This window comes from Chamaea fasciata, unplaced genomic scaffold (assembly GCF_029207755.1).
Source record: "Chamaea fasciata isolate MVZ Bird 193981 ecotype frontalis unplaced genomic scaffold, bChaFas1.0.hap1 SCAF_16, whole genome shotgun sequence".
NCBI lineage: Eukaryota > Metazoa > Chordata > Aves > Passeriformes > Sylviidae > Chamaea > Chamaea fasciata.
The window spans coordinates 2,130,014-2,146,998 of NW_027094101.1; the positions used below are offsets into that span (position 1 = coordinate 2,130,014).

The 16,985-nt window shown below is 44.7% G+C and overlaps 1 protein-coding gene across 2 annotated transcripts in view; it reads left to right on the forward strand.

Annotated features, from left to right (window-relative positions):
- The window catches only part of BMERB1 (bMERB domain containing 1), a 60,020-nt gene that overhangs the window by 13,748 nt on the left and 29,287 nt on the right, over positions 1 to 16,985 (forward strand). The window contains exon 1 of one of the 2 annotated variants that reach the window (XM_066198013.1): positions 143 to 325. The exons of the other annotated variant lie outside the window; for it this stretch is intronic. Coding sequence (XP_066054110.1) covers positions 220 to 325 — 106 coding nt within the window. The 5' untranslated portion in view covers positions 143 to 219. Of the gene's footprint in view, positions 1 to 142; positions 326 to 16,985 lie in introns of those variants that run through there. 2 annotated transcript variants of the gene reach the window in all.

The following is a 16,985-nucleotide window of genomic DNA, read 5'->3' on the forward strand; positions in this document are numbered from 1 at the left end:
GGGCAGTGCCCACCCGAGCGGAGGCAGGGCCGGGCGGGCGGGGCGTGTGTGCAGCATGTGCGAGGTGTGACAGGGCTTTGTGCGGCGGCTCCCCCGCCCCGGCCCCGCACTGAGCATGTGCCGGGGGCCCTGCCCGCCCCCCGCCCGCGGGCCCCGCGCCGCGCACCCAGCGCCGAGCCCCGCGCAGCGCCCGCGCCGCCGCATGGGCTGAGCGGAGCCATGGAGCTCCGCAGGTCCATCTCGGCCAGCGCCGAGGCCGAGAGACCCATGCGGCGCTACGGGGCGGTGGAGGAGACGGAGTGGAAGGCGGAGGCGCTGGGCAGAAGTGAGTGGGGGCCGCGGGTGCGGGTCCGGCCGGCCGGGGAGCCCCGGCGGCGGCGGCGGCGGGGCCGGGCGGTCCCGGGTGCTGGTGGCAGGGCGAGGCCACCTCGGGCTTCTCGGGGAGGAGGGTTTGTGTGACCGTTTTGCCCTCCGAGGCCGGTGCTGTGCCAGGGGGCTGTGTCGGGGACGAGTGTGCCGGGCACAGGGCAGCTCCGGGCGCTCCAGCCTTTGCTGCGGCACGGGCTCCGCAAAGCCGAGCCGTGAGCGGGGGGCCGGGGAAGGATCGCCGGGACGTTTGCTCTCCCCCGTTGTTTGCTAGGTGGGATTTAATACGGGGATTTTCATAAATACTGGTAGTCTTTAACGTGTTTCACATTTGGGAAGCACAGACGATGACCGCTTTATTCCCTTGTTGTCTCAGGCAGAGGGTGCAGCGATACAGCGCTTAATTCACACCTTCAGTGGTTGCACTGTATTGATGAGCTCAACAAATGTTCTGTGCTGGGAGAGCTGCCTTGAAATCATAATTTTCCGGGGAGCAGCAATTGACATAACCTGTCCAAAGTGCCGATGGAAAGAGTAGTTAAAAAGATACATCACTGCCAATTCGCGTTATCCGCGGGACCTTGTTGTCTTTAGGATACCAGCTATTATTCTTGTGCTGGCAGAACTGTCTCCTTTACGACCTAATAAGCCTGCAAACCCCTTATAATTCTTCAGGTAACCACTGAGGCAGGAGATCTTGAAAAGCTAGTCACTAAAACTACTAGACGGTATCAAGAAAAATATTTTCCAAGTTTCACCAAGTGTTTGATTTGGCCACAGAAATAGAAGCTTGGTGTGCTATCTGTTGTGGCGCCTTCGTCTTGGCTGGTACTGAGCTTTCTGATGTCCTTGGTTTCCCACCCATCTTTAGATGTGCACCGTGAAGTCTCACCTGGATGCTTTTAAACATAGGATGGCTCTGCAGCACCTTGGTAGCAGATTTTAGCCAGTGCATCTGCTGTGTTTACTTTTCAGAGAGTGCTGTGTTCTGGAATGATACTTCACCTCTAGCTTCAGTTTCTCATGGCTATGTTATTGTCTACCATATGCTGATGACAGGCTGTAATGCTCCGACTGATGCTTCAGTTGCAGGGTTGGTTTTGTTGCAGTGCCTGGCACAGATTCAGGACTGAGAAACTCCACACTTTCTAAAATGGAATCGAAAACTGAAATCGCTGTTGACTGAGTTGGTTGAGTCAGACACATGCAACAGTTTTGCAGGTTCTCTGGCATGATACAGACATGCTTTTCTTGTTCTCACAGCTGTGTCTGGTTTTCTTCCAGCACTCAGGAGCTGAGTGCAGTGCAGCACTTGTAATAATAATAATAATAATGGAACTGGCATCCTGAGGTGCCAGGAAAGGTTATATCTTGCAAGCTTTGGACAAAAGGTGGTCTGTTGGGCCAAGAGCAGTGTGCAGGCTGAGAGGGAGATCTGATCTGCTCAAAAATATGTGCTCAGCATTGAGCTGCCACCCAAATCACAGCTTGATACCCAGCACCAGAGTGGGCTGGTGGCAGGACTAGGACCCAATGTCCAGGTGTGTACCCTGCCTCTGCTCTGAGCTGCCCTTCTACACACTACTTTCTGTTTAATGAGAATATTTATCTGTGTATAACAATTTAGATAGGAATAGGAATTCATCTAGAGACCATGATCTGTTCTTCAGAAAGCCGAAAATTATTATATTATATATTTGAATAATTGATTTCTCTTGTTTGCTCTTAGGCTTCAGCGTTCTTTAAATCCTGTGGAAAATGCTATTTATAGCACCTGGTTTAAGTGATTCCTGCCTATCTTTCCTATTTAAATACCAACACTGACTTCTGGTCACACTTTTGCATTGATTTAAAACAAATAGACCTTTCTATTTACGGTAATGCTTCCTTACAGTCATCCTAAATTGCATGGCATGATGACAGCAGTCGCCAGACTGTCTGTGAAGGAGCTGAAAAACTGTCATCCCCTTTTTTTACTGAAGTTAGTAATTAGCCTTTGATATTTGCATATTGTTTGAAATATGAAATGCTCGTTGAGAGTATTTACAAAAGCAGAAGTTTATTAGTGCATATGAATTTCCCCGTTTTACTCTGAGGGTTTGTTGTGTTAAATCAGGATGTCTTGGGAGGCAGAACTGGTGTATCTGTACAGCACTGCACAGCAGAGTGCTGCTCCCTGTCAGTGCCTGGTGATGTGAGGGCAGTCTTATCACAAGAGAACGTGCATCCTGATGTTGTCCTTTGAACGTCGTGGAAGTCAGGTCGTTTCTGTTCGGTTTGTCAGGTGGAAAGGGAGCGCTGTGCTAACGTCTCTGTCCGTGGTACTGAAAGCATTGCTGGCCTTTGGTTATGAACGGGGCTGAGTTACTTCACAGCGATGGGACGCGCATCATGCACATTTCTACCCTACAATGGCCTCTTTCGGCCAGGTTATCAGTGGAGTTACGCTGGTTCGGCGTGGCTGAGGATTGGATGCCCTGGCTGTGTCAGATTCTCCCGTGGCTGTGCAAGTGAAATACGAAGCAGATTGTTTAAAGATGTCTCTTTAACAAGTCCCTGAAGCCTTTCTCTTCACACACAGGAGGGAATTTCCAAGGACTAGAGAACACTAAAAATGGTGGTTTACTATGTACAGGGCAACTCCTCCGTTTTCTAGTGCATGCATGTAAAGGACAAGCTTAGGAAATGTCAGGCTTGTATAATAATGACATGGTTACAGCCTTCCCAGTCAATGATTTTTACAACACAGTCTTGGGGAACCTGCTCTGAAGCAGAGCACTCGAGCACTTTGGTCAGTCCTTTTTACTGAGTGCACAGCTTCGTTTAGAATCATCTGTCTTGCCGTTGGCAGAGGCTCATAACGCCCTGATTAAATAACTGCATGCACACCAGGCAAAGAGCCACAGAGAAACAAAGCAGTTTTTCCACCGTCCTTTTGGACACTGCACTTCTCAGATACGTTTCTGCTGAGCTTTTCTGTCCTCTTGCAGTGTGTCTGAGGGCTGGAGCTAAATGCAAAATTCACTGTGAATCCTCCGGCTTGAGTCCGCACAAGGAAGCAGAAATGCCAGAAAACTGCAAAGCTTATGTTTTGATGCAACTTAGTGCACCATGAAGCTTGTTTATTGTTTTCATTTGAAAGGTTACTCAGCACTGGAGGCGAGCTGCCACACTCCTGTATTGCGGAGATCCACCTTTTTGACTGTTCTGGAATATGAAGTGGAGAATAGGGGAAAGGGGCCCTGTTACAGCTCAGTGCTAAAGGAGCTGGAGATTCCCATCATGACATTCAGTAGTAGCATGAAGCCTTCACGGGTGGCTTTGCTTGCTCTCCCTTCTTGCTGTGAGTGTTGTAGCACAGGTTCTGTCCAGGCAAGGAACTGTGAGAGCACTCCAGAACAGCACCAGTGATCAGAGATCACCCTGATCTGTTCCAACAACACAAAGATAGAAGAGGTCCCAGGTTCACTGAGATCCTGGGCTGGCACTTGTGAAAACTTCTTTCTCCATATTCACTTTGCCTTCAAAGTCTTTCCAAGCTTGTTAGCCAGCAAGACTCTTGTTTGTATTTACATGCTCTGCTGCTGAGCACTGAAAACATGGGCTATTGAATATTTTGTTTCTGTCATCTGATAGTTAAATATTCAAATACCTTTGGGCCCTCTTTCATAATACCCCACCATATTGCACAGACATCCACAAACCCATGTTGGTGTTTTGCATGAAAACTCCGTGTTACTTCAACACCTCCTCAGTCAGTCAGGGATGCAGTATGACCCTGCCTATCAGACTCTCATAACACAGTTCCCCAAGCTCATCATGTTTCCACTCTGATTGAAAAAAAGAAAAAAAAAATAAATTTCAGAGGCACAAAAAGAATTTATATGACCCCGCCACCACTGCTGTTCCTTCACAGTCATACCCTTGTGTTACTGTAAATTCTCCATAATTGTTAATTGGATCTCTTACAGGCAATAAACGGCACAAAAGAAATTAGGCTTATTCAGGTCATCTGTTAAATAGGAGGGAAAGAGGCTAACTGAAGGCTATACAGTTATGCTCCTTTTTATAGAAACAGCAAGCATGTTGGCTTTGTGAAGGTCTGAACATGGGCTTCAAACAGAGAATGTAATTAATATTCTTCCCACGTCTCCATTTAAAAAAAAACCAACAACCCAAACGCACAGCGATGTAAAATTTTTGAAAAGAGAGTGACCAAAAAAATGGAAGTGACAATAAAACATTAATAGTGAACCCCAGACCTTTTTAAAAATATCATACAAAACACTGTCATCAACAAAGACAACTGATTTGAAGGATGCTGCCAGTTCTAGATTATTACCTTGTTCATTTTTTTTAATGTTAGCATGTTTGTGTTGTACTTCAGGAGGAAAAGCAGCCGTGTCTGATCTGTGGAGCCAAGACAGAACTCCCACACTGAGAATCAGAAAGGGTTTTCTGGAAAGGGTTGAGGCTGTTTTCTATAGAGCAGTTGTAAAACTCACCTGCTTTGGTGGCAGTCTGATGGCTCTAAAATTCTCCTGCACAGCTTAGTGTTTTTCTAAGTCAGTGCTGATTGTGGCTAGCAGTGTTTACCTAAAATGTACCGTTTAATAACCTCCACGAGGTCATTGCTGCATCCCCTGTAGCTCATAAAAGAAGGCTGTAACTTGGGTTTCCGTTTACTTCCCAAAGAGCCCAGAGAATGACTGACAGAGTGAGACTAATCCAGTGTATACTATTATACACATTGCCTCGTTTTTCGAATTCCCCCTCCCACAGCTGGTTGCTCCAGGCAGCTACTGAGACAGAGAAAGAAGGAAGAGGGAGAACTGGGAATATTTTAGTGCCCCAGAGTGCATTCCTACTAAAATATTGGTCAACACTGGGGGGGAACTGTGACTCTTAAGGCAGCTTCTTGCAGGTGGTACTTTATGTGGATGTCTCAGGGCCACAGAACAGAAATATATCAGTTAATGGGCCACCCTTGCTCCCACAGTCTCCCTACAATATTTAATGAGTTTTGCCCTTCCTTGATATTTTTTGTCTGGCTACGCGTGTCCCGGGTTTCTCAACACAAAAGTGCAGCTTATTTACCGCCTGACTTGTCCCAAGGTTCTGGTCAACCAAACCCAACCCGATCTAATCAGAGCCAAAGGGGCTGAGAGGAAGAGGAAAAGGCTGAGGGAGCTGGGGCAGTTCAGCCTCCCGAGGAGATGCTGAGAGGGGACACGCTCCGTGCCCGTCGGGGTGAGCAGGGCCCAGAGCGGGGCCCGGGCTCCGCTCCCCGCGCCCGGCAACGCCGCGGGACGAGCCGATGCCCGGGAAGTTCCGCCTGAACACGAGGAAGGACTTCTTCCCTGCGAGCGCGGGGACAGATTGTCCCGAGAGGCCGTGGAGATATTCCAGAACAGTCTGGACGCAATCCTGTGCCGTGTGCTCTGGAATGACCCTGCCCGAGCGGGGAACCGCGACCACACGAGCCGCTGTGGTCCCTACCAAGCCGCCCCATCCTGCGGTTCTGTGCCATTCTGGAGAGGGGCTATTTTGCAAAAACATGTTGGTTATTATGGATCAAGATCTTACTGCTGCATGTCTACTCACGTGTCTCAGCAAAGACATTTCTCTCACCTGAGAACACTGGTAAATCTGCGGGTGAATGACTTCCAAAACCCTGCCCAACTGTGTGTGCACACTTAACATGTAATGCAGTGTTTATAGGCAAACCAGTGTCGACAATAATTGCCGAAAAAGTCATAGATGAACATCAGGTGTCATATTTGGCACTGTTGCTCATGAATTTTCTCATTTCCTTTAAACATATTTTACAGAAAAATGCATTAGGTTTGGAAAGTAGGACACTTTGAACTACACAAATCATCCTTGCTGTTGGTGGCCTGTGGGATTATGAACTCAGTCTGCGTAATTTTTTTACTGTGTTTGATAACTGATGTCTTGTTGCGTGGCATGCTTTTTCATCAGAGAAACCACTTGTGAGAATGTGTGCATGTCTGCCTCAAGGATTTGTTAGCAAACAGGAATAAAAACTTACATTTGGGATTGGGCATGCACTGCAAAGTATTGTGGATCACGTGTGAGGTTTCTAGAGTTTTCTTGCAGTTACTGAGCACAAGAAAGTTTGGAGCTCAGCACTCTTTAATCTTTATTCCCAGAGGGCTTTTCCTCTGTAGCCAAATATGTTCCATTTTCATAGAAATCTTACTTAGTAAAATAGACCCAGAGACAATAAATAATGCTAATTTATTTCCATGAAACATGTTCTGCTGTCTGCCTACTTAAAAGGCACAGTATAAATGGATTCAAAACTCAGAGATGAAAAATGTATGCTTGGAGGGCAAACTCTGAGAAATCAGGAGCACCCTTGGATAAATTATGTTAGTTGCCCTTCAGGATCAGCAATGAAACATGAATTATCAACATTTTGTCAGCTCATAAAGGGCAAAATGTCGGAGAAAATAATTTTAAGAGAGTTTGTCACTGAATGAGGACGAATGATTTCCAGTGACACAAGCTGCTCATTGCAAAAGCCGAATGATTGCAAACACTACCAGAATTCAAGAGGTAATTTGTTATTGCAAGAATATCAGCAGTATTTAAGGATCTTTTTATTACCCTGAATCCTTCCACCAGCCAAACCTTCACTGATCAGGGTTTTTAGTATTTTTTTTTACAAGCACATTTGAGTTTTTTTCACATATTGGTAAAATTAGAACAAAAGAGCTCACTATAAAGTGATTTAACAGTTTTGTTCATCTTTTGTAGAAAACAGCTCCAAAACCAGGAAAGGAATCAACAGTCAGTTCTACCACTTATGTCCTTTCGGTCCAGGAGGTCAAAGTGAGTTTTAGTTTTTGGCGTTGGAGGCACAAGAGCAAGACAGTGACCTGACCTCCCTGGGAAAGGATGGAGAAACCTGATTTACGTTTTCTTGGCTGCAAACACAAAACACGGTCCTGACTTCGTTGACATGAATGGAAATTTCCTCACTGATTTCAGTAAAAGCAAAACTGGACCAGACTCTGTGCCTTCATCTCCCGGAGCCCTGTTCACCTTGATGCTCTTCAGAAAGCTCTGGGGAGGGAAGCTGGGGGTTGTGTCACTCCCATGTGGACTCTCCTGGGAATCTGCGTCAGGCTGCCCTGGGGGTTTGGTCTCTCTGCCCTCACTTGCCCTGTGGCAAGCAGGGATGATTTTTTTGCTCTGGCAGGGTACTGGCACTTCAATCTCCCTGTCTCTGAGCAGCGAATCATTGGGAAATACATCGGAGCCCCTACGGCGAGCGAGCGAGCGAGCGCTGCTCCTCAAATTATCCCTTTTCACACCAGAGAGAGTCACAGAAATTCAGTTATCTGTGTTCCCCCATCTTCCTTATCCAATCTGTAGTTTCTCTCCTCTCATCCTCTGCCATGGGTTCCCATCCAGCTTCCTCTGGGCGCCGTGCCTGGGAGGGGATTGACGTTGCTGCGGTTTGGCAGGTTCCGAGGCACGCGTTTTCCTTCAGGCTGATAGCTGTGTGTGGCATAGACAGTGTGTGGGATGCGATAGGGAAGGGCAAGCCACCGTGTTTGGAAAGCCAGTAAAATCAAGATCCATTTGTCTCTGCCTTGGCAAGGGGGGGAACATCCTGAGACGATGAAATTTCTTTCTTTCTGGTATGCAAAGAGAAGGTGACAGCCAGCTATCGATTTGTCTCAGGTATAGATAAGACTCTGCTTGAATTGCCTCCATTTCTTCACCTCTGAGACCTCAGTCAGCTCAAACTTGTAGCTGCCCGGTGCCAGTTGTGAGGAAGAAAATATTAATGTGTTTAAAGGGAAATGAATCAAAAGTCAGTATGCAAAAGCAATCTCCTTGGTGAAAACAGAGCTTGCTAGAGAATGGCTCCACATCCACAGATGAAAGGCAAGTACAAAACATTTTTTTTGCCAGCTGTGATCATTTGTGTGAGTCGAAGAGCCCTGTGCTGTTTCACCTCAGAATTCACTGAGAAGGAACCAGGTGGTTTTGGCTCTTCTGGCTCTGGCTGTTTGATCTTTAAGAAAGGACACAGCTCTTGCCTGTGGCTCCCTGCAGATATTGTGTGCCTCGTACACCGGAGAACAAGATCCCAGTATGAACCTCTGCTGCCTGACCTCCCACTGCTGTCAGACTGCTCACACTGCATGCCCATGGCCTTAAGAATAGCAACATTCATCCTCCTGGGAAATTATGTGTCCCATCAAATGAGAAACACCTTTTTTTCCGTGGCTTCTGTCTGAGGAGCATCTTCTCAATATTTACTTGCTGGAGTAGGAATCTGTTATGTGAACCAGTGTCTTTATTGTCTGAAGCAGTTTTCTATACCAGGATCGGTTTTGGATTTAAATCCAGCTTCACTGGATTGGACTGGTGTGTCTATAATAATTACCCAGTGGTTTTAAGGTTACCTAAAATTACCTGCCAGTTGCTGGTCAGATGTTTAGATCACTGTTAGAAAACCGTGTTCTTAGAGAATCACATCACAGAGTGGGGAGAGACAGAGGAAGACGCTCTGTGGTGTGCAGTCAGATAATTTCATAGGAGAATGTCCCAAAGATGTGAAATCCTGAAATGTCAGTGGCCATTTTGCTATTATTTCACTTGCACATATGCTGTTCTTTATCAACTGATGCTCATATATTTATTCCTAAAGAGGTTTTACAAGACTTTTTGAGCTGAACATTTTGTTGACTTTGTGTTTTGGAATTTAAAAAAAAAAAAAAAAAAGGCTAATGAAGATAGAAGAAGTCTTTAAAAATACCAAACTAAATAAGTTTTAAATCCCTGAACATCATCTGTAGCTGGCACTGTTACGGCGTTTGAAACGTAACTGCTGAAGCTTTTTGTTAGCATTACAGGATCAGAATCTGACTCTGGTGAGGAATAAAATGGAAATCCGCAGGCTGTTTCCTTTGACCACTGAGCAAAATGACAGAAGTAAATGAACAAGTAATGCGTGTTTCTTAATACTGCTTTTTAAATCTCCATGACATAAAATGAAGTGATGTAGCATGAATTGCTTTCCTCGGAGTGTGGCTGCAGATGGGAATGTGCGCTGATTTCACGAGGGAAGGTATCTACCACAGCAAGGAACTGTTCCAGTTTCTATTTCCAGCCTCCTGGTAGTGCTCAGCCTCATGCAGGGCCGGGCACAGAAACCTCTTCCAGAGCCTTCCTGGCAGCTTTCCTGAGCCAGACTAAAATAACTCCTTACACATAAAGCTCTAACCCAGTGCCACTGAACAAAACTGACAATCGGGGCTTCTAGGTCGACCTTCAAAGGCAATTTTCCCTCAGTTTTGGTGTCCTGCTTTGGATCCATTTTTTCATAGAAAGAGTTGTCAGATCGCATCCACTGCGCAAACTTCCCCACCAGGCTGCACGCATGTTCTCCTCGTCCTCTGGAGGACAAACCGCTCTTTAAAGTGGACAAGGTTGTATTTTCAATTCGTAGCATCACGGGGAAAGGTGAAAGGAGTACGGAAATCCAGTAGCAGCTGCATTGTCAGCAGAATACTTTATTTAAACGTCAGGCGAGTTTTTTGTCTCACGCAGGTGTGTTTTGAAAAATAAAATATTCTTTTGAGCACTTGGTCTGTTCCTCTGTCCTGCACACCCCCCGCCCTGTGTGAAAGCATTCATGAGCAGATACCAAGAGCTGGGTACCCTGGGACTTGCGACTCCTGACTCTTTTGCATTCTCTTTAAATAATTTGAGAGCTACTAGGAAAGCTAGTGCCTGTCCTCACAAATAAGGCCTCTAAAAAAGAGGTAACTAATGCAGTTTGATTTCTGGATGCTATTTTCTCTGCCCCTGAGGCACTGGGGGTCACTGGAGCAAGGACAAATGGCTGGTGCTTGTGGTGTGAGAAGCACTGAGGTTCCTGGAGGCAGCCGGTGACTAGTGTGGTCCTTTTCATTTCTTTGTTGATAAAGTGACAAAAGTATTCAGGAGGGACGTAACAGGGGTAACAGGACGATGATTTGGGGAGGAGGGGAGTATTAAGGCCTATTTCAAGGTTTACATGTTATGAAACTATTTCCATATTCTCCCTGACCAGGATGGGTGCCAGCTCTTGTACTGGCTCCAGCAGCATTTTCCACTATGTTCAATCCTGTCTTTGACATACAAGCACCGTGTGCTAGAATGCCTGAGTTTAATTTATCCCTCCCCTTGCTTCCCTCTGTCTTTACTGCAGCTTTCTGCCTCATCTCCTATGTTCCTTCAAAGAAAAAAAACCAAACAGCCAAGTCTCAAACCACAGCTTTCCCGCCCCAGGGTTTGTGCATGCAAAGCCGCGGGGATCTGGGGGCTGCACACACCTCACCTAATTCATGAAAAGCACTCTCAGCTTGTGTGGTCCAAGTCGTGTCTGTTCAGCAGAGATATCCTGCAAGGGAGCTGAAATTTCCGGATAATTCCCTACCAGAAGCAAAGAGCATGTACAAGAGCTCTTCCAACATCAATCTTAGCCAGGCAAAGCATTTTTTCAAGCCTCTTCCTACTTTTTCTTTGTTGCAGTCATTTCTTAGTAGCTGATGTAATTTTTGTCTCAGTAGTTGCAGAGAAAATTTTATGGCGTTTGCCTTTTATGTGGAATAATCTGGATATAAAATAGCTCGGTGAAAATATTCTTGTAGTGGAGAAAAATCGTAGCATTTAATTTTATTGTTTTGAAATGATGTGGTTTGGCGCAACAGAGTAAATCTGACGTAACTATTTTCATGCTGGGAAGGTGTTACATCACTCTGCTGCAAGAAAGAAGAAACTGTCTCCTGTGAGTCCTCCACATACATAGGTGTTTATAGCAAAGGAAATATTGCCCTTGTAGCGTGTTTGCAGTCACTCTGAGGGAGAAGAGACATTTCTTTCTGTGTGTTTATAAGGAGGTCATCCACTGCCCTTTGCAGTGGAGTAAAATATACAAGGAGCAGGGATCCCACCTCATGGAATATCCTTTTAATAACTTTCCCAGGTTCCCTCTTTCTGCAGTGGTAGAAGGACAAAATATCCAAGCTAGAAACCTTTTTCTGTCTGCTGGAACGAATGATGAGGATTCTCATCAGTTTCTAGGTCCTGTGGAACCTCCTCCCCTAGTAATACTGGGGAGTTTTTTGTGTGCTAGCCAAGAAGGCTGGATGGCAGTGACACTTTGGTGGGTTAACCCAGGGCATTATCAGGTGCTGGTTAGGATAAAAGGGTGTTTGCTGGTGAGTCAAATAAAGAAACAAGCAGCGTGGAAGATGGCTGTTTTGAGATGTGTGTCTTTCTCGATGAACCGACATGGCAAACGAACTGAAAAATGTGCAAAGAGATGCAAATAAAATGGCGTGGACTGTTTATAGCAGTACCTGAGCATTGTTATGTACTCCAGTCTGCACCAACGAAATTAGGTCAAAGATAATCAATTCCGATAAAAGTTCGTCAAAATGAGATTCATCACTAAAGGCTTACTTAATCCAGAAGGCCATTAACTTTGCATAATGAGTTCTGAGGAAATAATTAAATGGAGCTTATATTTTCCTTTTTGCAAATCATTTCCCATTAAAACGTAAGAATTAATACACAGAGCTTATAACTGCAAACAAAAGGTAAATTAATTGTTTAATCTTGTAGAGTTTACTGGATGAACAGTGGTCTGAGACAGCTTATAGGGAGTGTGTTTATTCATTCGATCTGATAACGCTTCCTGAATAGAGCCAATAGTATTTTCTTTGCTGGTTGCACGTTTTCATATAGCAACAGGGGAGATAAACACCAAATGAAATAGGAAAAATCTCACTGTAAAGCCAGAGAAGCAAATAGGAAAAATTACCTGAGGGGGAAGGAGGAAGGGAAAAGGAAGCAATTTAGCTTAATTCATTTTTAAAAACCGACAGATTTCATGCTGGTGGCATCCCAGTATTTCACTAAAAGACAAATTTGTTTCTAGCTCATCTTAGGCTTATATTTAATTCGTAAGTAGGGAAGTTCAATTTAAGAAACACTGGATTCTGACCTGTTGGGTTTGTGGTGGCTAATTCTTGGTGAAGTGTATGTTCAGCATATGTCAAAAACCTCGATCTCACGCTTTGTAATGTGGCGGCGCGTGGAGATGAAATTCTTGGCTCAGATGAAAAAAAAAATTCCTTTTTCTAACAGCTGCCTTGTCAGAAAGGTGATTTCTCATAGAGACCTCCAACTTTGCACCAAGGATTTGTATTTGTATTGATTTTTGCAAAACTGAGTGAGTTCATATAGGAGGTATGAGATCACATATTGCCTTGGTACTGGGAATTTCTCTGGGCAGCATTTTAGGTGGAACACATTCCAGGCTGGGTGTGTAATTAAGAAAATCTTCTCTGACTCCGTGATATGTGGTATATGAAACAGTATCATGAGAAATCAGCTGGTTTGTCTGACGTGCGGAGATTTATTTAACTGTTTATCTGTGTGTAGGGGCAGAGAGGAGAGTGAGAAAGCAGAAGAACAGAGCGTGAGGGGAAGTTTCTGGTTTTAGTCCTGCTGGGATAATGGTGGCACCCTTCCATCTGGTTCGGTCAGTAGGAGAATCCCTGATGAAATACACAGTGGTGCATCTCCTGGAAAGAGGTGGGGAAATGCCACTGTTATTTCAGTTACAGCAAGAGAAATTAGGTTGCTTAGTTCCAGACTGACCCGTAATGTGGTCTGGGGGAAATTGCTTTCACACCTCACCTAAAGTCCCCAGCCAAACGTGTGAAAAATCCTGTTGTCAGAGCGTCTGGCAACAAGGAATGTGGTACTGATACCCAAACTAGGCTTTATTCGAAATTGGAAATAACAGTGGGAAGTCTGGAGAATGTTCTTGCACAATTCAATTACAGTCCTTTGTGAAGTCTGTCATAATTCTCTGCAGACCTAATTATGTGGACAGCTTTTCTTTAAATCCCACTCAGACCCACTTAATCCTTCTTTATGCACAACAGCGATGGATGAGATACCACAGGCTATTTTGCGAATGGACTGTGGTTGTTTTGGAGAGGGTTTGTGGCTCAGTTCAGGCACTGAGAGCTGGGCTCTGAAGTGGTGGCACCAATGGTGACAATGCCCTTCCAGCGTGCTGGAACTGCTCTGAAAAATTTCTCTGGGTGAGCAAATCCTCTTTGCACTCTGTCAGGATTTCTGAGGCACCAGTAAAGACGCGCTGTGCTGCTTGATTTTTATGACTAATGGGTGATAGGAGCTATACTGAGAGGATCCTGAGCTGGCTACTGAGCAGTCATTTACAGGCCAACTTGCATCTGAAGGCATGAGCTGTTGTGACCTTATCACAGCCACCATAAGGGGGGGAAAAAAAAAAAGGAAAGAAAAAAAAAAAGGTTATATCTGCCAAATTTAGAATCTGGATATTTGAAAACCGCCTCAACTCAGAGATGCAGCTGATATTAAGACAGAAGATTTGGTTTCAGCTGAGTGGAGAATTTGTGTGTGAATCCATGAATAATGCGTCTGGGGATTTTTAATTCAATAGGACTTGAGTTTGGAAAGGTTTTTATAAAGAGATATTAATTCCAACTCCCTCTGCTGTTTTCATGGTTATGTTTTCCTCACTTTTATGCATTTGCCCTCGAACCAGCTGAAGAGATGTGTGCAACCTTGTTATCACTGAGTAAAGGGAAATTGGCTGGGGCATGCAAATTGCCCAGAAAGAGTCTTGGAATTGACTTCAAAGTAGCAAGGTTGAGCCCTGTGATTGGAGTGTCAAGGCCCCTAAGGGTTTTCAAGATCCAACCTGGAAGTCTCATTAGGTAATTTATTTCAGTGGACATCCTTCTGCATATCCTGAATTTATTAACATCAGGAGCATTTCCTGCAAATTTCTATCACGCTAATATACACACTGTACTTACGACAATATAATGGCGCAATCAAATCAGGCCTGGGGCTTTTATTCATTGTTTATGCAGAGATTTTAATGGGAAGCTGCTTTTATCTTATCTTTTCGAAGAAACTTTAGTTCAATATGAAGTTCTGACTTCTTGGTCATTTGTTGCTGTGAGTACTGAAATACTGTTCCCTGAGCTGTAAATATGGTGTTGTATTAGCTCTTAAACTACTACAAGAGAGGGTACCACTGAGAAAAAGTCCTCCCAGAGCATCCAGAGTACCGTGAGTCACAAATCAAGACATATAAAAACAGAGAAAACGAGTAGAACTCCCAGGAGTAGAAAATACCGCCATGAAAATCATGCTGGTACTGCAGCAAACCAGCACCAAATCAAACACAGACTTACAGCTAGGACTGATTCTAGTTACAGATAATTAAGCAGCAAATTGTCCCACTGTACTGAGTCAGTTCCTTGCACACACAAGCACCCTTAGGTCCAGAGGGAGGGACATCAAAGCACAGATGGAGCACTCTGTTGGAGGGATAGTTTAATTTGACAGGATGGATCCTTTTGGCTGCCTGCATGGAGAAAGAGTCTGCAGTCTTTGTAGGGGCAGTGTCTGACTGCAGAGGACACTGGACCTCAAACAGCCAAATCCTATTTTAATGAGTAAAGCCGCAGATAATGCTGGAATTAATCTTCTCTGCTTCCTGAGGCCGCCCTGCTGTGCCTGCAGACCCACAATACCTGAGTGTGTTCACGGGACCTGTCTCCAGCACCACAAGCAGATGAGTACCACCGTGCTGACAGCATCAGAAGTCAGGAGAGAGCTGAAATCCTAAGTGCAAGGTAGAACAAATGGAATTTATAACCCAGCTCTAGGATAGCAGTATAGATTTTGAGGTTCATTGAAGTCTGAATATCACATTAAGACCTATGCATGACATTAAATTTCTACAAGAACTCCAGCCTGGCGGTGATTCACAGGATCCTTATTGTCAAGGCAGGATGAACAACTCTTGCCAGATGAGCTGGTTTATTTTTCAGGATATCATTACAACCAAGATGAAGCTTTCTATGCACAGAGCAGTTTCTTCAGACTAGAGACGTCTTTTTCCTGGGGGGAAGTGTAAGATTAAAGGGTTGAATAATTACCCACTTAGGAAACAGAAACTGTCATAAACTGACGAAAAACAAAGCCAAGAATAATTACTGCTTATAAATTTTACAGGATAACAAACAAGACTTTAATTGATGCTTTTTTTAAGAGGCAAGATTTTTATGGATCTTATCATTATGGATTCGTGCTGGTATATATATTTAAATAGGGAGCAAGGGCAGAAAATTGTCCCTAAATTAGAAAGTTGGAACCACCATTTAACTGTAAAATTTCTAGTTAGCAAAGTACCGAAGACCATCCTTAATTAGCAATCACTTTTACCACCGACTGTCTATTTCTGCTTGGGGATATGCAGCTCAGTGAGAAAACTCAAAGCAGGATCTCTTTCAGGTTCAGTTTTTAAACCAGCTGCATTCAGTGCAACGCAACTTGTCCTACAGAGGTGGAGCATAAAAGATGGAAAGCAACTGAGAATCTTCTTTGGGCAGCGGGCAACTGCAGGCCCTTCCATCAGATGTGACAGGAGTCATTGCGTGCAGTTCTTTGAGTGTAATACCACAGGAACCTAAAGGATTTTCAGAGTTAGAGGAAGGAGTTAACATTCAGCACTGGCATTTGTATTTCAAGGGAAATCTCAGTGAGACCGAGTATACAAAAGGCTGAAAGGGGAAAGAATAGACTGCTGCCAACTGGCTTTCTTGCAGAGGTAAATAATAAAAAAAAAAAGGTCAAAGCTTGGAGATAAGAACAAGAACATACAGGATAACCAACTAAAAGAATCTTCTTATAACCAGAGGCTCTTAGATATGGAACAGACAGGGCAGCGATTCTGGAAGTGCAGTGTGCTTTTTTTATATTCCCTGCTCACCTAATTTTAAGATGAGGTCATATGGTGGAGTGTGAGTGCAATACTTTTGAAGTAGAAACTTATGTTTGAAGATATCTAGGCTGTATCTGTGAAAATTAAAAAATAAGGAAGTATTCATGACCTGGACAAAATAAATCCCAATGTTATAATTGTGCTCTTACACCCAGATCACAGCTGACTAGGGGACAGAGCCATCACCAGTCACAGCAGATGATTTAACAGTTCTTGGAGAGGAGACGAAATGGCAAACAGAATGATCTGTGGTGTGTTTTGAACGAGCAGAGGTGGATGAATAGAGAAGAAAATTAATCATATGTGTGTGTCTACAGACGTGAAATTCTGATCTCTTGATCTGCAGGATGGACCAGATGCAGGGGACTGCTCAAGTGCAGCGGTTTGTCCCAGAACGTAAGTGATCTTTACACAGCACAGAGCTGAGGTGGCCAATGCTTTGTGCGTCAGGTTTGCTGGAAGCACCACAATTCCCCACCAATCAGATAAACCCCCCGCTTCTTTTTCTTCTCCAAATGATGGTTGAGAAGCAGGGATATTTGATGACCACGACACTCCCAGAGATCCTGGTGTTTAATCAGCTTTCAGGAGGCATCTCTGGATCCTTCCTGCCAAAGATGATCCCCAGAGCTGCCAGCTTTCACAGCTGCCTGTTGCAAAGCCAAGCTGTAAGGGGACTCAGCCAGCCCGGAGGTTTATGCTGAGACATGGAGAATGTGAAAAAAACACC